Consider the following 25,173-nt stretch of genomic DNA (forward strand, 5'->3'; position numbering starts at 1 on the left):
CAGGAAACACTCCAATGCAGGTTCTTATGTCCATTTTGCATAACAATAATTATATCTATGAGCTTACTACAGGTGCTTCAAATGAGTTGGAGAATTTATTTTTTGTTCATCCAACATCTTGGAAGATATGGCGTGCATTTCCACATGTGTTGATAATAGATGCCATATACAAAACGAACAAATATAATAAGCCGTTTGTTCAAATAGTTGGTGTGACCTCAACTCAAAAGACATTCTCTATAGGTTTTGCCTTCATACATAGAGAAAATCAGGCCAACTATACTTGGGTGTTAAATTATCTAAGGTCAACTCTTGAGAATTGCATGCTCCCACGTGTAATAATCACAGATAGAGAGTTGGCACTCATCAATGCATGTGAAACAGTTTTTCCGGATGCTGCCCGATTACTATGTAGATGGCATATTGAGCAAAACATTTTGAAACATTGCAACAAAATTATCAAGTTGAAAAATGATCGGGAGTCCTTTAGAATACAATAAATGTTACTAGTTGAGTCTCCAACATGGATGACATACACGGAAAACTATGAACGACTTCAATCAATGTTCACAGATTATCCACGTAAGCTTGTTTGTTGACTATGTTTTAAATCAAAACCTTCATATTACTATTTATGTACTTATTTGTTAACTTATTTTATTCCGCAGGTGCTTTGAGATACGTAGAGGATACATGGTTAAATAAGTACAAAGAAATGTTTGTGTCGGTTTGGGTTATCAACATCTAAATTTTGGAAACCGCACATCCAATAGAGTTGAGAGTGCACATTCCAAGTTAAAGAAATTTCTGGACTCCCCAAATTGTAATCTGGATATATTTGTGCAACATATTACTGAAATTGTGCAATCACAGGTAACTTCGATCAACGAAAGTTTTGAAAACAGCAGATGTTATTGCTACAATCACCACAATTTGAAGTGCTTTCGGTTACTGCGTGGTTTTGTTTCAAACGAAGCTTTAGATATAATATTAGGAGAGTTTCAAAGGTTGAATGATCTAAATTCAGACTCCTCAAATTGTGGTTGCAAACTTCGTAACAGTTGTGGGTTACCATGTGCTTGCATACTTTCTGTCTACTCGAATTCAGGTTCGTACGTTCAACTACCACATACATATAATTTCTAAAAGGTTATATAAATAATTATTTTATATTTCAATTCAGGTGAAGATATACCCTTGCATTCAATAGATATATTTTGGAGGAAGCTTGATATTTCAGATACGACACCTGTAGTAGACGACAATATTTTGTGTGATGATATAGTCGATAAATATAAAGAAAGCTTCAAGAAGCAATCAAAAGCCGGGAAACAAGCTTATATGAGAAAGCTACAAGAGATATATGATCCGCAAAAAACTGACATTGGAGAGCCTACAGTTCAAAAACACACTCGTGGACGACCAAGTGTGAAGAAACACCAGAAAAAGAAAGTCAATCCTCCAAATCAAGCTCCTAATGGATACAACTTCTCAACCACATCAGAGTTTGTTGGGTTCGATTTAAATAAAGAACCTGACTTAAATGATGAACCACCGAGCCATGATCCATTCATACTGAGAAGTATTCCAGATATATTTCATGATTACATTGACGATATACATGATGTAGAAGGTGATGGAAATTGTGGGTTTCGAGCGATAGTTGTTTGTCTAGAGTACAATGAAGACCAGTGGCTTTATATTCGAAAACAATTGCTTGAAGAGTTAGAGAGTCAATATTACGCATACCATAGAGTTTTTACTGACGGGTTCAACGAGGTATACAATTCATTGCGTTGGTTTGAAACACCTGCACCTTCTCAATATTGGTTACATATGCCTTTGACTGGTTACATGATTTCCAACAAGTTTGGTGTGATCATTCATTGTTTAAGCCACGAACAATCTACGACATGCTTCCCTCTTTGGAGAGGTCCCGAAGAGTTTCAACCCCACAGAGCCATTACGTTGACATTTGTAAATGGCAACCATTATATGTCGGTGTTTTTGAAAGGAAATTACCCAATGCCTCCTACCACAATGTATTGGAATGCCCATAGAAGCCCATCAGCATCTACATGGGAAACTATGTATTGGCCTCGTTTTGAATTATACAATCAACTTTACAATCAACTTAGGCCTCGTAGTTCTGTAGCACCTTGGATACATATCGATTAAGTGGGAATGTATTTGAACTTTTTTATTATTCGTTGGGTTGAAATATTATTTTATTATTGCCGTGTGTTAAATATAATTTTTTTATATAATATAATTTTATTAGATGCATTTAAATAATATATAACAAACGTTTTTTATTTTATAAATTTAAAATATAAAAATATTTTATTGATTTAAGTTTTTATTGACATATGCAAGGAATTTGTATTATTTTTCATAAACCAAAAAACGATATAGTTATATTTAATTTTCATTAACATTGAACATTATCTTATATAAGTTATCTAAAACTATAATAAAATAAATTCACTCGATATTAAAAACTTAATAAGTAAAATTTGTCAAGTGAAACTTCATTAGAAATTAAAGGGGCGTAATTGAAAATTCTATTAATCTTATAGCTTTTAATTGGACATGGAAATTATTTAATATTAAAATAAACAATAACAAGTAAAAATGATAAATTATTACATCAATCAATATCTCACGTTTATTTTGTGAATTTAAAATTACCCCTAAGAAAAACTCTTTATTAATATTAAAAGTCAAATAATCACTTAATCATTATAGTCAAAAAAGATAAATTACATAATCATTTTAATTGATTAAAGAAAAAGTTAATATAATGATTAGGGGTATTAGAAGGCAAAGGGATATGGTTAGCCTATGCCATATAAAAATAGTTATCAACTTAAAAATAACACCACGACATAATAAAAGCCTCTATGGGTATAAAAAAAAGTACAGAAAATACGAAACTGATGCAATTTTTTTTAGTTATTTAATGCAAAGATTCATAATTAAAATCATGCTATTCAGAAACGATTCGTTTGCGTGATCGCATAATTAAAAATAACATCACGACATAATAAAAGCCTCTCGCATGATCGCTTCCACGGTTCCACCTCTCTTTTCTCGACATTGCGTGGATGTTAATCGTTTTCTTATGGTGCTTCGTTCTTGGTGTACTCCTCATCTTTTTCTTTCTCTAATCCAAAATACATATGTGTTTCAATAGGGTTTTAAACACAGTATGCGTTGAAGTTCTTTCCATTGTAGGTTCTTAAGGGTTCTTCGTTAAACACTTGAAGTTTCTGATATTAGTCGTTTTTCCGGTTCCAAGAAACATTGGCACTTCCAGAACAAACAAATCTCTAGAAATTGTCGACATTGGAAGAAGTCGATGACGTTTTTTTTTTCTTTAGGTAATTTTATCCTTTCTCTAAACTCACATCGACTTGAATTTCTTTAGGGTTTAATTGGTCTAAAACACATTATTCTTTCGATTGTATTAGTTCTTACTTTTAGGGTCTAATAACTTTAACGATCATCTTTAGATAAATGTTAACCCAGTTTTTGATTGAACTTTGTGTTGCCGGCATTCAACAACAGCAAAGTTAGTGATCTTGAAAACTTAATTCTTTTAGGGTTTAGTTATTTTCTTTAATTTTGTATAGCAGCGACCAATTATTTTGAAGATGAAATTGAAGGCATTTGGCACTTAAGTTGAGAGAGACGTGAGCATTCTTTTTGGAATTCAGAGCACGAGTTTTTCTTTATACAACGCCTTTCACGATTTATATTTAGTGCGGGTATGTTCTGCTGTTGCTAATCTTTTTCAATTTGAATATTTAAATATAGTGATTCTAAACATCTGTTCTTATTTCTTGTCACTTATACTGGAGATATTGAATCTCGTTATACACTGAGAAATTGCAAAATACTTTCAGAACTTAATCCAGGTATGTTCTACTAAACACCTATATACCATTTTAAACCAAATGCAAGAAATACCAAAATACTTTTGTTTTTTTTTTTTTTTTTAAATTTTTATTATTGCATTTACTTTAAAAAATCTTATCATGTTTTTCTTATTAAGGCATTTTACACATACTTCTCTTTAAATTTCAAATTTTCAGTTATATTTGTGTTACTACATTGTAAGTATCAAGTTTTTTCTTATCAAGGCATTTTGATTTGAAAAATCTATCATTTTTTCTTTTCTTATCAAGGCATTTCCTTTGAAAAATCAACCTATTTATAGAATCATACTTTTTATTCTTCCTTCTGTTATAATTTCATCTTATCTAGGCTTTTTACTTTGAGAAGACTATCAATTTTTTATGATTAATGCATTTTATTTTGAATATTCTACCAATTGTAGCATTGTACTTTCATTTTTCTTAATATAAGCACATTTCCCAATAAAAATCAAACCAATTTTCAGTTTTATTTGTGTAAAAACATTTCAACTTTCAAGCTTTTTTTCATTTCAAGGCATTTTATTTAGAAAAATATATCAATTTTTTCTTATCAAGGCATTTTACTTTGAAAACTCTATCATTTATTTCTTATTAAGACATTTTAATTAGAAAAATCTACCAAGTATAACATCATACTTTTATTTTTCTTGTTATACATATAGTTCTCTTTCATTTTCAAGTTTTCAGTTTTATTTGTGTTGCCACATCGTAAATTTCAAGTTTTTTTTTTATTTTTTTATTTTTTTATTTTTTTAATTTGAAAAAGCTATCATTTTTTCTTTTCTTATTAAAGCCATTTTACTTTGAAAAATTAGCCCATTTATGGCATCACACTTTTTAGTTTTCTTTCTGCCACAAGATTATAACTTTTCAAATTGTCTCTTATCAAGTCAATTTACTTTTGAGAATCTATCATATTTTTCATTGTCAAGGCATTTTATTTTGTAAAATCTACCATTTATACCATTACACTTTTTTAGTTTTCTTTCTGTTATAACATTATAACTTTCAAATTTTATCTTAGCAAAGCCTTTTACTTTAAAAATATATCATTGTTTTCTTTAATAAGGCATTTTGTTTGGAAATATCAACCAATTATAGCATTGTACTTTCATATTTTTTATTATAAGCATATTTCCCTTTAAAAAATCAACAAAACACAACATTGTAACTTTTAAGTTTTTCCTGATCAATGCATTTTACTTTCAAAAGTCAAATCAATTTTTAGCATCACACTTTATAGTTTTTTTTAATAATATTATTATTTTTTTTATTTTTATTTTTTCATTTAAAACATTGTAACTTTGAAATTTTATATCTTATCAATGCATTTTGCTTTTAAAAATCTGTCATTTCTTTATTTTGCAGTGTATTTCATTTTGAAAAAAGTACCAACTATAGTATTGTACTATCATTTTTCTTATTTTATGCACGTTTCCTTTTAAAAAATCAACTTAATTACATTATTGAACTTTTCAGTTTTATTTGTGTTGCAACATTGAGTTTTTAAGTTTTTTCTTGTCAAGGCATTTTACTTTGAAAAATATATAAACTTTTTCTTATCTATGCAATTTACTATTAAAAACCTTTCAATTTTTCTAATCAATGCAATTTACTTTTGAAAATTTATCAGTTTTTTTCTTATCAAGGCATTTTAAATAGAAAAATCAACCAGTTATAGCATTGTACTTTCATTTTTCTTATTATAAGTACATTTCTCACTAAAAAATCAACCCAAATATAGCATTGCTTTTTTCAATTTATCTGTGTTGTAAATTTTAAGTTTTTTCTTATCAAGGCATTTTAATTAGAAAAACCTACCTATTATAGACTTGTACTTTAATTTCTTATATTATAAGTAAGTTTCCTGTTAAAAAATAATCCAAATGTAGCTTTGCACTTTTTAGTTTTATTAGTGTGACAATTTTGTAACTTTCAAGTTATTTTATTTTTTATTTTTAAATTTATTTATTTATTTTCTATCTTTATTTTTCATTATAAAGACATTTTATTTTGAAAAGTCTACCATTTATAGCATCACAATGTTTGGTTTTCTTTATGTTTTAACATTATAACTTTCAAATTTAACTTATCAAAGCATTTCACATTAAAAAATCTAATCACATTTTTTCTATGGTAAGGCATTTTGTTTTGAAAATTTCACCAATGATAGCATTATACTTTCATTTTTTTATTTTAAGCACATTTTCTTTTAAAAAAGCAACCCAATTATAGCATAGCAGTTTCCCGTTTTATCTTTTGTTACAACATTGTAACTTTCGAGTTATTTCTTATCAAGGCATTTTACTTTAAAAAATGAACCCATTTTTTGCTAAAACATTATAATTTTCAAAATTTATCATATCAAGGCTTTTTGCTTTTAAAAATCCATCATTTCTTTCATTATCATGGCATTTTATTTTGAAAAATCTACCAATTATATCATTTCATCGTTCTTATTATAAGTACCTTTCTGTTTTTTTTATTATCAACACATTTCCCTTTGAAATATCAACCCGATTATAGCATTGGACTTTTTAGTTTTCTTTTTATTACAACATATTTTTTTCTCATCAAGTCATTTTTCATTGAAAAATCTACCAGTTATAGTATTGTACTTTCAGTTATTTTATTATCAACACGTTTTCCTTTGAAAAATAAACTAAATTATAACATTGCTCTTTTTTACTTTTCTTTCTGTTACAACATTGTAACTTTAAAGTTTCTTTATTTAATGGCATTTTACCTTCAAAAATGTATCAAAATTTCTTTTCAAGGCTTTTTTACTTTAGAAAAATTTACTCAGTTAAGCATTGTACTTTTCAGTTTGCTTTCTAATACAACATTATAACTTTCTAAAATTTTCTTTTTATGAGATTTTACTTTGAAAAATCTACCATATATAGCATTCTACTTTCAGATTTCTTATTATAAGCACATTTTAAAATAAAAATCAATCCACTTACAGTTTTCCAGTTTATGGATTTCTTTTTATATAGCATCATAGCATTTAATTTTTTTTTTTTCTATTCAAGGCATTTTACTTTCAGTTTTATATCAGCTAATTACCTTTTTGAAAAATCAACCCATTAATAGCATTGCACTTTTAGGTTTTCATTATGTACTTTCAGTATTTTATCATAAGCACATTTCTCTAAGAAAAATCAGTTATTATAACTTTTCAATTTTCAAGCTTTTTCTTATCAAGGCATTTTACTTTGAAAAATCATCCCATTTATAGTATTGAAATTTTTAGTTTTCTTACTATTACAACATTATCACTTTCAAGGCCTTTTTTTTTTAATCTTTTAATTATGGCTTCGTACTTACATTTTTCTTATTATAACATTTCCTTTTATAAAAGCAACCCAAATATAACTTTGTAAACTTTGGTTTTATTTGTGTTACAACGTTATAACTTTCAAGTTTTCTTATCAAGAAAATTTATTTTGAAAAAGGTGTCAGATTCTTTTTATTCAAATACAACATTTTCCTTTGAAAATCAACCTATTTATAGCACTTTTAAAGTTTTTTTTTTTTGTTTACAACATTCTTCCTTTCAAAGTTCATCTTATCAAGGCATTTAACTTTTAAAATCATATCATATTTTTCATTATCTGGGCATTTTTGTTTTGAAAAATCTATCAATCATAGTAATTAGCTTTTTTTTTGTTACATCATAACTTTCAAGCTTTCTCTTATCAAGAAATCTTACTTTAAAAAAAATCAACCCATTATAACTTTCAAATTGTATGTTATCAAGACAATTTAGTTTTAAAAGTATTTCATATTTTTCAATATCAAAGAATTTTCATTTGAAAAATCTACCAATTATAGCAGCGTACTTTCATTTGCCTTTAAAAAAAAACTATTTATAGCATTACAATTTTTAGTTTTCTTTCTGTTATCTTATTATAAACAAATTTCCCTTAGAAACTCGACACAATTACAGCATAATTTTTTTCAGTTTTTTTTTTTTTTTTTTTTGTGTGTGTGTGTGTGTGTATGTGTGTGTGTGTTTTACATCGTTATCACTTTAAAATTTAGCTTTATCAAGTAATTTTAATTTGAAGTATTTATCAAATCTTATATTTTCAGGGCATTTTACTTTGAAAAATCTATTAACTTTTTTTTTCTTATCAAGGCATTTTTTATGAAAATCCGTCAATTTTTTTCGTATCTTTGGATTTTATTTTGAAAAATCTATCAGATGTTTTTTAATCAAAGAATTTCATTTTTAAAAATCTACCAATTATAATTGTAATTTCAATTATCTTTTTATATTGCATGTTTCCCCTTTAAAAGTCAACCCAATTATAGCATTGATCATTTCAAAAAAAAATCTATTATGCATTGTACTTTCAAAATCTTGTTATCAAGGCAGTTAAATCGATCAAAATCTTTCAAATTTTCTTTAAAAAATCTACCTGTTATAGCATTTTACTTTCAATTTTCTTTTTATAAAGCACATTTCCTTTTGAAAACCCAACCCAATTGCAGCATTGCAATTTTCATTTTGATCTTGAGTTATACAGCATTTTACTTTGTAAAATCTACAAATTATTTGTTATCAAGGCATCTTACTTTGTAAAGTCTACAAATTATAGCATTTATTTTCAGTTTAATTATAAGCAGATTTCCCTTCAAAAAAGCAACCCAATTATAGCATTGCACTTTTCAGTTTTATTTAAAACATTTATCTTTAGACATTTTTTTTGTTGAAAAATCAACCAAACTTAGCAATGTACTATTTATACCATTATAACTTCCAACTTTTATCTTAGCAAAGCCCTTTACTTTAAAAAATATATCATTTTTTTCTTTATTAAGGCATTTTGTTTGGAAATATCAACCAAGTATAGCATTGTACTTTCATTTATTTATAAGCACATTTACCTTTAAAAAATCAACAAATTATAGCATTGCAGTTTTCAGTTTTGTTTGGGTCTCAACATTGTAACTTTCAAGTATTCTTCTTATCAAGGCATTTCCCTTTGAAAATCAACCAAATTATAGCATTGTGCTTTTTCTGTTTTCTCTAACTTACAACTTTTTAATTTTCAATTTTTTCCCATCTAGGTGTATTACTTTAAAAACTTTACTAATTATAAGCATTGTACTTTATGTTTACTTGTCATAAACACATTTTCCAAAACATTTTCCTTTGAAAAATCAACATTCAAAGTTTTTCTCATCAAGGCATTTTTCGTTGAAAAATCTACTATTTATAGTAATGTACTTTCAGTTTTCTTATTGTCAACACATTTCCCTTTAAAAGATCAAATCATTTATAGCATTGCACTTTTTAAATTTCTTTTTGTTACAACATTAGTTTCTTCTTCATATAAAGGCACTTCACCTTCAAAATTCATTTTTTTTAAAGTATTAAGGCTTTCTGGTTTTTTTTGTCCGCATCGTAAAGTTCAATTTTTTTTTTTTTTTTTTTTAAAATGGCTTTTTCCCTTTGAACAATCAACCGAAATAAGCATTGTATTTTTCAGTTTTCTTTCTGTTGCAACATTATAACTTTGTAATTTTTTCTTATTATGAGATGTTACTTTGAAAAATCAACCCATTTATAGCATTGCACTTTTTGTTTTTCATTATGTTATAGCATTTTAACTCTCATGTTTTCTTAATAAATCATTTTAGCTTAAAATAATCTGTCACTTATGGTATTGTACTTTCAGTTGTTTAAAAATCAACCCACTTATAACTTTTCAATTTTCAGTTTTATTTGTGTTGCAACATTGCAACTTTAGTTTAAAAAATCTATCAGTTATTGTACTTTCAGTTTTTTGTTACAAGCACATTTCCCTAAGAAAAGTTTTCAATTTTTAGTTTTTTCTTATCAAGGAAATTTACTTTGAAAAGAGTATCAATTTTTTATTATCAAGGCATTTTGTTTTAAAAAATTAACCCCTTAATAGCGTAACACTTTTTAGTTTTCTTTCTGGTACAACATTATAATTTTCAAATTTTGCTTTGTCAAATCATTTTATTTTGAAATATTTATCAAATCTTTTTTTTCAAGGCATTTTATTTTTGAAAATCATCATTTTCTTTTTCGTTTTTATGGATTTTATTTTGAAAAATCTATCTGATTTTTTTTTTATCAAAGCATTTCAATTCAAAAATCTACCAATAATTATATCATTGTAATTTCAATTGTTTTATTATATCCATGTTTCCCCTTTAAAAATCTACCCAATTACAGCATTGATCTGTTCACAAAAAAAAAATCTGTTATGGCATTGTACTTACAAAATTTTGTTATCAAGTCAATTAAATCAATCAAAATCTTTCAAATTTTCTTTAAAGATTCTACCTGTTATAGCATTTTACTTTCAATTTTCTTTTTATGAAGCACATTTCCTTTTGAAAAGCCAACCCAATTACAGCATTGCAATTTTCATTTTTATTTGAGTTACAGCATTTTACTTTGTAAAATCTAAATTTATTTGTTGTCAAGGCATCTTACCTTTTAAAGTCTACAAATTATAGATTTATTTCCAGTTTAATTATAAGCAGATTTCCCTTCAAAAAAGCAACCCGATTATAGCATTAGAGCATTATACTTTCTGTTTTCTTTTTATAGACACATTTCCATTTGAAAATCCATTCCACTTTTAGTTTTCTTTCTATTACAACATTGTAACCTTGAAAAATTTCTTATCAAGGTACTTCACTTTAGTTTGTGAAATCTAACAGATATAGCCTTCTACTTTCAGTTTTCTTATCATAAGCACATTTTCAACCCAATTATAAGCATTGCACTTGGTTGGAGACAGATGTTATGCTTTCTTGTCTCTACACTGAATTTACTTTCTTGGAATTTGTTTCTTATTTTGTAATGAAGAATTTCTACCACTCTGTTAATAACAATCTTATGGTGACAATCGAGCTTTTTGTTGTTGAAGCAAAACCAAAAGATACCAGTGTAATGAACTTTTCCCATTTTTTCATTTTTTTTTGTTATGAATCTTAATATTATCTTGTTTTTTCTTATAATTGCTATAATAAAAGAAAATATACGTTTGTTTACTGAAATTCAGTTGTTGTCAAACAATGCTTGGTGGTAAATTGCAGTTTATATGGTTTGTCCATTCTTATTCACCCCTTTTATTTTCATATTCATGTGCATCCTTTCTATTTTGTAGCCCTCTGTATTATTTTTGCAGTTTTTGGTATTATTTGATGTTTTGTGTCTTTATTTTTGCACTTAGTGATATTTTGATGTGGCTGTTTTGCTCATAAATGTTTTCTGTAATATCTCTTTTCTATGATAATATGAGCTTTTGGAGCTAATGTCAGGACCCCATTTTTAAATCAACTCGATTATTGTCCTGATTTCTCTTGTAGACTAATTCATTAAGAAACTAACATGGTCTTAATATAATTTTTTAAGTGGAATACCCGAGACATACATTACATGTATATTGCATTTGAGCTTGTTTGTAATTTTTTTATTCACCCTCCCTATCATTTTGACATCTAATCTAGATTAATAATAACCTGAATAATTTACATATTTGGTCCCTATGCTATAACATTTGTACAGTGATTATTAAAAAAGTCGTTGAGATATGTCTTGTGCTCTAACAACTCATTAGAATGTCCCATATTATAACAGTAATAATTTACGATAACCTTTTGAACGAGTAATCTTTTGTTTATGTTAATTTTGTTGGTTGAATTTTTTTCTACTTTGTTTTAGGATTAGAAACATAGAGACATGTGTCACCTATTTTAATTTTCTTGGTTAAATTTTTGTGTGATTTCACATTTCTTTGCTGTGTCTCTGGAGAGCCCAAACATGGAAATTCCTTTCACAGTATTTCTTTTTTTACTGCTAAGCTTGTGAATGCAGAGTATTATCTGATCATGTATTGTTGTTGCAGCATAATGAACTTTTTCCTTTCTTAACCTTCTTGTTATGAATCTTAATATCATCTCACCTTTAATTTTGTACAGTTGCATGGAATTTGATATGGAAAATGAACCTGGATTTGAAAGAAACATGGATTTATAGCATTGCATTTTAAGTTTGTGATTATTGCAATTCGTTAGATTTCTTCTTTCACTTTGTTGATGTGCTTTAACTACTAGCTTTCAGTTAAATAATTATGAGTATCATAATCATAATCATTTAACTCTCTGTTCTCTTTTATGGTTTTTATTCAATGTTTTTATACAGCGGCTTCTTAAATCTTAGTATTTTCATACATAATGAGCAATCTTAATCTTTTGACATTTCTATATTTGAATACCATATTACTAAACTTTTGATATGAATTTTAAGGTCATCTCATCTTTTCTTCAGAAATATTGTTACAGTTATGTTTACTTGGCGCCAATGTGTACTCTATGTCCAGGTTATTTGCAATCCTTTTTTCGATGGAGTTTTATGGTGATTTAGCTTATTTCCAATCTTAAGATCATCTCTGCTTTTTCCAATGGTTGCTATGATGAGTAGTTCTCATCAACTCCTTATTCAGACACTGGATTCATAGCAGTGTAGATTTGGATATTAACCTTTTGATTTTGAATCCATAGATTCAGTTCTTCAACCCATGTTTCTTTGGTGGATTTTTTCCAAGGGTGAATGACATAGGTAGGTAGGTTCTTTATATAATGCTTTCCTATTTGAAAATTAGGGTCTTAATTTGGGTTTTTTGTTTTTCATTATATATGGTCTTCATTTTGTACAGAGATGATCTTAGAATCTTTTGGTTTTATTTACTTGTAATTTTTCTGATAGTCATGCTCTTTATTCTTGTTAAGCTCATTCTTCGAGATGCTTGGTCAATCATTTAGAACAAAGATGATACTTAAGGTTTTCCCTGTTTACATCTTTTAGCAGAAAAAAAAAGTTTATTTTTTTTTCGCGTTTAAAATAATGAAAAAGCTGCAACTATGTTTAAGATTGGAGGAGCGAGTGACACTAAAAAGAAATCTTTTTCATGCATCTCATCTCTTTCTACATTTGATATGGTGGCACAAAATGTAATTATATTTACACAGATTCACCTGTCTTCATATTCCTTAGTATCTACCATTATGTACTTATAATCCATATGTTATTTAACCTTTTAATTATGAATCCTAAGATTATCTTAACTTTTTCCCCATTTTTTTTAGTTTGGAACAAAAGAGAAGCAGCAGTAACGTTTGCTTGATTGTTGTTACAACAATTGTAATTTGTTCTTTTTGCTGATCATTTTTCTTTTTTGATGACCTTTATATAATATTTAAATATTTAAATATCATAAATAATATATAAGAGTTTTAGTTTTGAAGATGTGTGCAGGGGAGGGGAAACATTGAGCCTTATAATCAGTTGTCAAAGCGACCTGCTGATCTTCTTCAATCATAAATTAGGTCATTATACTTTTTTCTCCTCATCAAGGCATTTTTCTTTATCAAGACAATTTACTTTGAAAAAATCCACCAATTATAAGATTGTTTTTTCAGTTTTCTTATTATAAGTAGTGCACTTTTTTTTTGAAAAAGCAACCCAAATAATAGCCTTGCATTTTTCAGTTTTATTTTTGTTACAGCATTGTAACTTCCTTTTTTTTTGAAAAATGTTAAATCTACCAATTATAGCATTTGCACTTTCTGTTTTCTTCTTAAAAAGCACATTTTCCTTTTTTTTAAAAAATCAACCCAATTATAGCATTGCACTTTTCATCTTTACTTTTGTACAACGTCATGACTTTGAAATTGTTTCTTATCAAGACATTTTAGTTCAAGGCATCTATGACTACTGATAGTGTAATGAACTTCCACCATTCTGTACTTGTAAAATATAGATTATGAATCTTGATTTCTTCTGATCATTTTTCTGTTGTTGTATGTTTGTTTACTCATATTCAATTCTTGTTGACTCTTGCATTGTGGTATCCTATCTATTCCCTTATTCTTTTTATGACATCATCATGGTTTTTCATCTCTCTGTTGGGGTCTTATTATTTCTTCTTTGATTGTAATTTACCAGAGGAAAGGATTTTAGTTTTTTCCTATTTTTAAAATTGGGTTCTTTGCTGTTCTTTGATTATCAGTTTCTTGTTTTCCATATATTATTTCAGAACTGATATATTTATTTTATTTTTTTTTTTAAAATCTTTTGGTTTTATTCATTTGTGATGTGGTAGCCGATTGATCTTGTTCTTGATTCTTCTTAAGATCATTGCTCGAGTTCTTTCGTGTACTAATTTTTTAAGACATATTCGTCTTTTGTTTTTTTCGTTTTGCTCCTCTCACGTTAAAATTGATAAATACTGTTACAATGTAGAATTTATTTGGAAATTGTGGGTAAAATGGTCATTTTAGTCTCATTCAGACGGTTATTCAGTTAAAAAAACATCCCCAAATAATTATATCCATAAATTCATCCCCTTTAGAAATTCCATGAGTTGTGAAGTTTCTTTGTTTCTATACAGTCTTGAACAATACAATCTTTCTTTTGATGGAATTCACAAACATGTTGAACCTTTCTATTATGAATCTTAAGATTGTCCATGCTTTTTTCCTATAGTTGATATGATGACTAAATGACTAAATGCATGTATATTTATTCAGAGACTCGATTCATAGCAGTGTATAGATTATTATCCTTTTCCATTATGAATCTTAAGATCATCTCATTACAGTTTCTATGGTGCAACAAATGCATGTATGCATCCAAAGATTCAGTTCTTGTCAAATTGTGTATGAGATGCTTGGGGAAAATACACAAACATTATGTTTACTGAAAGTAATGCTTGGTGATAAATTGCAGCTTATCTGTCCCATATTAATAATATGCGTCTTTAACCCATGTCTGTGTTTTTCATCTGGAAATTGTCTTCTTGATTCTTCTTTAATGGTTTTTTTCAAAGGGTATTTGATTTAGGAATGGCAGAGGTTTTTGAGTTTCTTGATTTTTTCATCTGGAAATTGTCTTCTTGATTCTTCTTTAATGGTTTTTTTCAAAGGGTATTTGATTTAGGAATGGCAGAGGTTTTTGAGTTTCTTGATTTTCATCACATTCTTCATTGTATACAAAGATATTCTTGGAATCTGTAGACTAATTCATTAAGAATATGCTATGGTTTTAATTTATTTTATTATGTTGCATGAATGGTTTGATGTATTTTCTTTTGGGGTTACAAATAAACAATATTGGTGCCACTTATATAATAAGCTTAAAGGTTTCTTTTTTACATAATGAGCTTAATCTGGATAACTATATATGACTGTTTCTTTTTTAGCTTAATCTGTATAGAACGACTTGAACGGGTAAAGCCGAAAAACCTGACTTAATGTATTAAGACACTTTACGTATTTTTTTGGGAAATACTGTTAACATGTTGAATATGTATTAGTTTTTTGGAAATTGAGGGTAAAATGGTCATTTAGTCTCATTAAGACGGTTTATTCATTCTAAAAAAGAAACACGCTTTATGTATACAGTTGCTTGGTGGTAAATTGCAGTTTGTCTGGTTTGTCCATTCTTATTTTTAACCCCTTTTATACATATTCATGTGCATCCTTTCTATTTTATCTGCATTTTTTTTATTCTATATAATATTTACTTGTGTGTTTTAGTCAATGGCCAACTGGATGATCTAATTAATTATCATGGTTTTTGATATATGTAATGTGGTCAGGAACTTCTGTTTTTCCACCGAATTTGTTTTCTTTTTGTTAGTCTATTATTGTATTCAAGCAGTTCAACTCTGTTGATAACAATCTTTTGGTGACAATGGAGCTTTTTTAGGTTGTTTAATTGTTGTTGAACCAAAACCAAAAGATAAACTTTGTCCTTTATTAACTTTTTTTTTGTTATGAATCTTAATAACATCTAATTTATTAATACAGTTGCTATAGTGGAGGAAAGCAGACAGATGTTTACTGAAATTCAGTTGTTGTCATCTGATGCTTGGTGGTAAATTGCAGTTTATCTGGTTTGTCCATTCTTATTCACCCCTTTTATTTTCATATTCATGTGTATCCTTTCTACTTTAAAGCTTTTACATCTATATGTAAAATTAATCTTTTTTAAATGGCTTTTACTTTCATATGATGTTTGCTCAATAGGGATGTTCAGTTATCTTCATATTTCTCTATTTCTTGTGTAGATTAATTCATTAAGAAATTAATTGATATGGTGCAACTTTTAGGTTTTAATCTGTTATGTTTTGTTGCATTAAGAAATTGATATTTTTGTTTGTGGGTTACAGATTAACGATAATCAATGTCACTCATATCAGTTTTAGGGGTTGTTTCTTTTTGACTTCATAAGCTTAATGGGTTAAGCACTTAATTACTGGACACCTATATATATATATATATATATATATATATATATAACTTTGTTTTTACTCAATCTGGATAACTATATATGATTGTATCCTTTTAACCTAATTTGAACATAAGACTTAACGGGTTAAGTTGAAAAGCCTGACTTAATGTATTAAGACACTAGCACTTTAACTATTTGTCTTTCTTTTCTTATTTCAGCCCATCTCACGTTAAAATGTTGTTAAAATGATGAACAGAAATGAATTGTTTTGAAAGTAAGGATAAAAAGGTGTTATCTAGTCTCAATTTAAAGGATTATTCAGTCCAAAAAAACAGCTCATCTGTTTCCATAGTTGATATGGTGGCACAAAATGTACTTATTATATTCATACAGAAATTCATATTCCTTGGCATCTACCATTTTGTACTTATAATCCATATATTATTCAACCCTTTGATTATGAATCCAAAGATTATCTCAACTTTTCCCCATTTTTTTTAGCTTGGAATATAAGAGTAGCGAGGATGTTTTCTTGATCATGGTTGCATCAACTGTAAATTGTTCTTTTTGTTTTTTTTTTGATGAGCTTTATAAGGATGTTAAAGCTTCTAGCTTAGTTAGTGGGGGAAAATGTATACCTTGGGTTTCTAAATTTGAAAAAGAGTATTATCAAATGAAGTTGACGCCTGCAATATAAGCATTACTACTGAATAATATTTAAATAAATCATAAATAATATACAAGAGCTTTGATTATGAAGAATATGTGTGCAGAAGAGGGGAAACTTTGAGCTTCATAATCAAAGTTCTTCTTTCCGTCCACGTACTTGAAGGTTTGTTGCATCAAATGTTGATCTCTTTCAAATCGCAAATTGGGTGATGATTATCATTATTTCAAGTTTTTGATTGTTAAAATTGCTATTAAGTGTTTCCTGCGTAATCTTTGTTTGGTCTACCACCTGTTCGATGAAATGCTTCAAAAAATATACTTTTCGGTTTATCTACTGAAAAGGAACAACCAACACCATGCTTGGATTTCATATTCCAAGATGAATCACTTCTGTTTAGGGGGTGTTTGGATTGGGTTTTGAAGTAGATTATGTGAAGAAGATTTGGAATAATCATATAATTAGATGATCATTTTTAACAAAAACTGCAGAAATTAGTGCTTACAAGTGATTATGTCATGTTTATTACCATGATATAAATACTTGGTCTTGTTTATTTCTAATGGCATCCTACAATTATATATTAGATCATTGTTGCTATTAATTACATGTCACCAATGGAAGAAAATCAGGTAACATACGTTTGAACTTGTTGTATAATTAGAAGGGTTAAATGCAAGAAACAACAACATATTTTTCTTAAATATGCTTATTAATTGTTATAGCATCATACTTTCATTTCTTTCTATTATATTTAAGATATTAAAGATGATTCTTTATTACTTCGAGTGATTTTTAAACTATACAACTGTTTTTTATAGCTAAATTTCTCAACATGGATATTTGTAGTTAAATCAAGTTGTGAATGCAAGAAATAGCAACATACTTTCATTGGCTTGTTTATTATATCATCATACCTTTATGTCTTTCTATTACTAAGCTTTAATATGATCTTGCTTAAGCCATTCATTCCAGTTCTTTTTACTTGATCCTTTTATTCTGGTTTCCTTAAGTTAACTTTGTTTTCCCTTCTTATTCAGCCTCTCTATCTTCTAGTTACTAGTTTTCAGCTGGATGGTTAAATCATGACCTTGTTTGAGTAGTTAGGTTTAGAAGAAAAAAAAATCTTCCTTTTTATGTTTTTGTAGATGACCTATGTAGTAATATATTCATGTTTTTTTTATAACCACCCTATTTTCCAATTGTTGTTTTTTTCACACATGAGCAATGTAGATGACCTATGTAGTAATATATTCATGTCTTTGTTTTTAATTTTTTTTATCAAGATTGTAAAAGTCGCTAGGCGGTACCCCAGAGGTGGACTGGGATCAAGTGACTATTCTTAATCCCTAAGGTTGATAATCCTACCGAGATTAAAAGACTATATGCCTATCAGCTTGATTGGTTTGCAATATAAAATAAATGCTAAATTGTTAGCTAATCGGTTTGCTAAGGTGGTAGGAGAGATTGTTCATCCTGTGCAGTCGGCTTCTGTTGAAGGAAGGCAAATTTTGGATGGTGCTTTGATGGTTAACGAGGTAGTTACGTGGGCGATAGCTAAACAAAAAAATGATGATTTTTAAAGTTGATTTTGAAGAATCATACGATTAGGTATCGTGGGATTATGTCGATTTTATTCTTGATGCTATGGGATTCGAGGTTAGATGGCGGGATTGGATACGAGGGTGTTTGAGATCTGCTAGATCGTCAATCCTTCTCAATGGTAACCCTACCGGTGAATTTCAGATGTATAGAGGTATCGGACAAGGTGACCCTTTATCTCCTTTTTTATTTATTATTGTTATGGAAGGATTGCATGTGTGGTTGGAGGATGCTATTCAGAATGGCATGTTCAAAGGCTTGAATATTGGTGATCAAAATTTACAGCTATCGCATTTATTTTATTCACTGTGATGATGATGCTATTTTTATGGGTGACTGGGATGTTGAAAATGTGCGTGGTCTTGTTCGTATTCTTCGGGTTTTTTTCATTGCTTCCGATCTATAGATCAATCTTCATAAGTCAAAGATCTATGGGATTGGAGTGTCTACAAACGTGTGTCCACAAGTGGCTATTTGTACAGGTTGTGCTCCAGATTAATTTCCTTTTGTGTATCTTGGTTAACTGTTGGGGATAAAATGCATAGGGTGGCGGCTTGGGATACTCGTTAAGTCCGTTTTAGGGAGTCTGAGAATTTATTATTTATCTCTTTTTAAGATGTCAGTTACTGTGTGTCGGAAGTTGGAGAGAATTCGGGTTGATTTTTTTGGGGCATAGAAGATCAAGATCGAATTCTTCAGTGGGTGAAATGGGAGGTTATTTTAAACAAGAAAGAGTATTGCAGGTTGGCGATTGGTAGTTTGAAAGCTTTCAATGAGTCTTTAATTTACAAGTGGAGATGTCGATTCCTAAATGGTGCTAATCTCCTTTGGGTTAGTTTGATCAAAAGTTGTCATGGGAGTGATGGTGGTTTTTCATTGTCTTTATCTTATAGGTCGGAGTCGAGGGGTCTGGATGAGGGTGGTTAATTTAGTTTGGAATCTTCATAATAATGGTAAGATTCCGTTTGAATCTATGAGAAAACAAATAGGTAATGGTGTGAATATTAGATTTTCGTTGGATGTGTGGGACTGTGGGTGGGGATGTTATTTTAAAGGCTAGATTTCCAAGGTTGTTTGCTGTGACAGTCAATGGTGAGGCGGTTATCAGTGATTTTTGGTTGGGTAATACTTGGGAGATTCCATGGAGGAGATCAATAAGTGGGGGAGTGTTTGAATCCCATCTTGAGCAATTACATGAGATGTTGGATTCAATTCATATTACAAATAGAATAGACTCGTGGAGATGGTCTCTTGGGGTGGAATACATGTTCCCCGTCAAGTCTGCTAGATCTCGTTTAGACCTCATGTCGCTTCCCATGGGTATAGTCCTACCAGGTGGAATATTTCTCTTCCTATAAAAATTAATATTTTTATATGGAGGCTTTTACTTAATCGTTTATCGACGAGGAGTAACGTTCATCATCGGGGAATTGATTTGTCTTCTATTTTATGTCCATGTTGTGGGGAGGTGATAGAAGATGGTATTTACTTATTTCTGAAGTGTTTGATGGCTCGTGAATTATGGCTTAAGTTTGCTAGATGGATAGATTTGATGGTGCCATCCTTTAACTCTATTGAAGATGTTTTCGAGTGGATTGATTGTCAAGCTATTGCAAATGCTCGGAGATTGATCATTGAGACGACTTGTGCTACTCTAATTTGGGTTCCTTGGACTTATTGGAATGCGATAGTTTTTTGGATCGTGAAGTACAAAAAAGAGTTGATGTTTGATTCTATTGCCTCGTTTTCTTTTAGATGGTTTTGTAGTAGGAACTGTAAAGTTAAGAAAACTATAACCGGGTGGCTTCAAAATCTGCTCATGAACTAATTGTTCTGTAAAGTTAAGAAAACTATAATTGGGTGGCTTTAAAATCTGCTCATGAACTAATTGTTCTCTTTTTGTTTTGGCTAGCTTCTAGTTAGCCTTTTTTAATTTTCACTGCCGTTCAAAAAATAATCAAGTGTACCATAAATATGGGACATGAAGAGTTTATATTTTATGAAATAATTATTTGAAAATTTGAAATACTGAAAAGTTGAAATTTAAAATCTTGGTTAATATTTGAAATTTAAAAAATTTAAAAATTAAAAATTTCAGCCGCTTAGCTCCGCTTAGACCGATGTTGACCACCCGAATCCACCGGAGGAATATCTTGTCCGCCTAGCACTAGGCTGCCATTTATAATATTGATTGTTTTTTTTTCATACATGAACAATGGAGAGGTATAGTCGTAATATATATATATATATATATATATATATATATATATATATATATATATATATATATATATATATATATATATATATATATATATATATATATATATATATATATATTTCCTTCTTATTTGGAGATATAAGTTATTACGTGTGTTCCCTTTTTTCCCACTTGTTTTTTCATACATGAGCAATGCAGTCTTTGTTTTTATACATTTCCCTCATATTTGGAGATATGATTTGTTGATTTTCTTGTGTGCATATTTTACTTTCTTTGAAAACTTTTTGTTTATTATTATTATATCGTAACGAAGAAGCCGATTTGTGTTGGTGATTTTCTTTTGATGAAACATCCTAAAAAAATAAAAGTGTAAGCTTTTCATCATTATAATAATTGAAACTCATTAATGTTATTAACTTTTTGCTAATGAACCTTAACATCATCGTATCTTTTTCCGATAGTTGCAAAGGTGCACAAATGCATGCATGTTTACTTAGCTTTAGTATTTGTTAAGACTAAGGGGTATGTGATAAGTTTTACGCGTACAATCCGACATGAGGGGTCATTTCATGCATGAACACCGCTCCGTTTTTTGTAATTTGACTGATGAAAGTTAAAAAATTATTGTTACTTTTTTAAATCTAAACCACACCTTATTATCTATTAATACTAACACTTTTTCATATTTCATACTACAAACACATCTATTTCATTCTATACTCTCAACTCTTCATCAATTTACTATGGATCAACATTCAAATGCTCCAAACACCCCAAACAATCAACCTTTCGAATCACCCAACAATTCGTATGCATATGGTTGATATGTGAACATGTTAACATTCCCAAGGGATATATACAGTAAAGTCCCAATATTTTTATCGATTTAACAAAAAAGTCTAAAACTTTATTTTTTTGACAGTAAAGTCCAAATTACCGGCAATTTTTGAACTTTTACCCTTTTTTCCCGGTTAGCCGGTAATTAGTATTTTTTGTCATAAAAATAAAGTTTAGGACTTTCTTGTCAAATTATCAATTAGGGCTTTATTGTCAAAAAAATAAAGTTTAAGACTTTTTTGTTAAATCGTTGAAAATATTGGGAATTTAGTGTATATATAATTTTTTTTTTGGTAAGAAATTTAATGGTATGATACTCTTTAAGCATAATAGTTATTGAAACATTCTCTAATCTCATAGATCCTATTGAAATCCTTAACGTTGGTTCTTGTTAAATCGTTTTTTTAATCTCAACAAACCGACAACCGAAAAAAACGAAATTGCCCTTCTTTCCCTTCTCCACATTCACACCCTTTTGACTAGGTATGTGTTGTTTGTATTTGTATAAAGCCAAGACAATTTCGTTTTTTTAGGTTTCTAATTTCTCCATTTTTGAGACTGCAAAAAGCCAACACAACCCTGGTTCTTTCTTTCTTTCTTGATTATCTCAATTTTTTTCAATGTCGGTTTGTTGAGATTAAAAAAACGATTTAACAAGAAGCAAACGTAAAAGATTTCAATAGGATCTAGCTGATTAGAGAAGGTTTCAATAACTCTTATGCTTAAAGAGTATCATACCATTAAATTTCTAACCAAAAAAAATTATATATACGCTAAAGTCCCAATATTTTCAACGATTTGACAAAAAAGTCCTAAACTTTATTTTTTTGACAGTAAAGTTGTAATTAACGATTTGACAAGAAAGTCCTAAACTTTATTTTGTTGACAAAAAAGTCATAATTACCGGCTAACCGGGAAAAAAGGGTAAAAGAGTCAAAAACTACCGGTAATTTGGACTTTACTGTAAAAAAAATAAAGTTTAGGACTTTCTTGTCAAATCGATGAAAATATTGTGACTCTACTATATATATCCCCATCCCCAATTCACCATCAACTTCTATTCACCAACCATCCATTATCCACAAACTACTTCTAACAACCATATCCACCAAAATCTCATCCTTCTTAATTCCAAACTTTCCAACCACAACCTTCTCCACTTCAACCCCCAAACTCAAGTCCCATGTTCTAAAGCCCAACTTACAATTGGAGGATGACAACGACGATGAAAGGGTCCAAGAAACTCATGAAATATCTTGTATGCCCAAGAGTCATTATAGAATAATATTGCTAATGACATATAATCATATAGGGTCATACATTATAGGAAGTTACTACTAATTGATTATTTATTAGTATAATTTGATTGTTAATAAATATTATCAACACTTGTATTTAATTGGATAAACATTATTTTATGAAAATAATATTTTCCAACATAATGAGAATTATTATTTCTAGGAAATAATAATAAAAGAGAACAAAACTAGCTAAATATCATAAGGTGTGATTATTAATGTTGTGTACAATATTTTGATCACTTTGAGTTACCATCAAGTTTCATCTCAACCAACTAGTTATGTGATTGAGTAAAGCTTACATAAGCATGCCCATGCTTCCTCCAAAACCATAGCATGTTATGGAGAGGGGACATGGAGTCTTTTAATTGTATAATGCTTTCCTCCATGCTTGTAAGAAAAGCCTTACACTTCCACTTTATTGTCTTGACTTTTGTACATGCTTTGATATATATATAAAAGGAAGGCATTAGAAGATGAAAGTGTTGTTCTTTTGCTTCATATTTCCTCTCATCTGAGCTGCCAAATTCCAAGGATAGTATGTTCTCTCCCTCTCTTTTTTGTCTTGCAAATGATGCTATAAATGAAGACATATAAGTTGCTATATATTAAGACATATTTGGATATGTCTTAATAGCTTAAAAGTAACTTATTTACAAGTGAAGAATAACATCTTTGGTGGTTCTATCTTGCTTTGGTGGATACATTATAGATGACTTCTTCTTAGAGTTTTAATGTCATCTTCATCAACTTCCTAATTGTCAAAAGGAACCAAAGTCTTTAAAGGTTGTTAACTTCTTCTTTCCTTTGGTTATGTTTTAATCTTTCTGAGTCTTGCAAAATGATATTTGGAGGATTTAGATAGTGTTATTTTATTAAATTTCAAAATACTTCCATTGTTAATTACGTCAATTTTATCACTAAAATGAGACTATTTTTGAATAAAAACTCAACAATTGGTATGAGAGCCATTTTTACAAGCTTTATTAGATTATTTTTGAAGTAGATGTTATCTTTGCTTTTGGAAAACATAGATGTTTTTCTTTTTGTAAGAAAATTCATACATGGTTTCTATAACAACTTTAAAATATTCATAATTGTTATTTTTATGATTAGGAGTTTACATGCATCTTTTTAATCATAAAATTTGTCTTAGAAAAACAAAATATTGTTTTATATAATTGTACATCCAAATCCTTGGAGGTATTTAAATTTATGAATTTTGGATTTTGGGCGGTACCATGTCGTGGTAAAGGCATCCCACGACGTGGTGAGGGCTAATGTATCGCAAATTTTAAATGATTGTCACAGTATGGCAGCCTATGGCCACGACGTGACAGCTGTTTAATGAGAAACCCTAAATTACGGGGTTTGCGCCCTATTTAAGGGAATGTGATTGCTTGGGTTGCTCACCCTTAACCTCTATCACACTCTCTTAGCCTCCAAGCAAACTCTAACCTCCATTGTTGCTCTTTAAGTTTTTTGTGTTAATTTTTGGGGATTAGAAGAAGGAGGTGACTTCTAGACTTGGATGCAACACATAACTCTTCTCACCATCTTATTGTGCATCTTCTGGACTCTTGTTAGTCCCCAAGTCCCAAACTTTCTGATCATAGAGTGCTAGATCTTGTATTTTGTCCCATTTCTTCTTGATCTTCTTAGATGGGATGGAGAGACTTCATAAAGGTTGCAAATTTATGAATCTCTAGATCATTTGGAGTAGTTCATGGTTTGGATCTGAAGTTTGACGGTTGGTTAAGGTTCGTGTCATGCATAAGATTTTGGTCATAAAATCCTATTTTGACCTAAGTTGAGTCCAAGACTTGCATTAGACATGCAAGTCTAAAAAGCATCAATCTTTAGGATGGTTTTGGTGTTATAAGCTCTTTTAGAGCAAATGAGCTTAAGACTCAAGGGATTAAGTGGTTCTTGATAAGTCCTTGTCATTCTTTAGCCTTTTTGGATATAAGACTTGAGATCTAGACCTCTTGGTGGATTTCAATGGATAAAGGTGGCGACTTTACCCTTTTGGACCTTAGAAATGATCAGATATGGACTTTGGAACCTTTGGAAATGGAGGATTCAGCTTAACTCATTAAGACGTTTTGGATCCAGTTCCCACGACGTGGCGACTAGGGGATTCATGTTTGTTTTGTCGTTTGAAGGCCATGGTGTAGCCAAGGATGGCCACGACATGGAGGGTCAATCTTGACTGTTAACTTTGACGAGGATTTGTCTAAGTTTGACTTAGGGGTATTTTGGGTATTTTGAGTTGTAATATAAGTTTTCGTCACTATTATTTGTAAAGGTGACCAATA

At 29.3% G+C, this 25,173-nt stretch overlaps 1 protein-coding gene and 1 long non-coding RNA gene across 3 annotated transcripts; both read left to right on the forward strand.

Annotated features, from left to right (window-relative positions):
* Window positions 1-500: 500 nt before the first annotated feature.
* On the forward strand, window positions 501-2,178 carry LOC111890747 (uncharacterized). Its single transcript, XM_023886831.2, has 4 exons — window positions 501-582; window positions 669-733; window positions 874-1,108; window positions 1,184-2,178. The coding sequence occupies exons 1-4, from the start codon at window positions 501-503 to the stop codon at window positions 2,176-2,178; spliced, it is 1,377 nt and encodes a 458-aa protein (XP_023742599.2).
* Window positions 2,179-3,003: 825 nt separating this feature from the next.
* LOC122194507 (uncharacterized) lies at window positions 3,004-20,396 on the forward strand. 2 transcript variants are annotated; one of them, XR_006183313.2, is made up of 2 exons: window positions 3,004-3,383; window positions 3,636-20,396. It is a non-coding gene; the product is annotated as an uncharacterized LOC122194507 (long non-coding RNA). The 2 variants fall into 2 exon arrangements; XR_006183312.2 differs by having other exon boundaries at window positions 3,639-20,396.
* The last annotated feature ends 4,777 nt before the right edge of the window (window positions 20,397-25,173 follow it).

Source organism: Lactuca sativa, chromosome 5 (assembly GCF_002870075.4).
Source record: "Lactuca sativa cultivar Salinas chromosome 5, Lsat_Salinas_v11, whole genome shotgun sequence".
NCBI classification, from domain to species: domain Eukaryota; kingdom Viridiplantae; phylum Streptophyta; class Magnoliopsida; order Asterales; family Asteraceae; genus Lactuca; species Lactuca sativa.

Excerpts from the sequence above, each read along its gene's own strand:
- LOC111890747 (XM_023886831.2), top strand. The coding sequence starts at position 501 with ATGTTACTAGTTGAGTCTCCAACATGGATGACATACACGGAAAACTAT. Across the intron at positions 583-668 it reads AATGTTCACAGATTATCCAC|GTGCTTTGAGATACGTAGAG; the intron begins GTAAGCTTGTTT and ends TTTATTCCGCAG. Across the intron at positions 734-873 it reads AAATGTTTGTGTCGGTTTGG|GTAACTTCGATCAACGAAAG; the intron begins GTTATCAACATC and ends GTGCAATCACAG.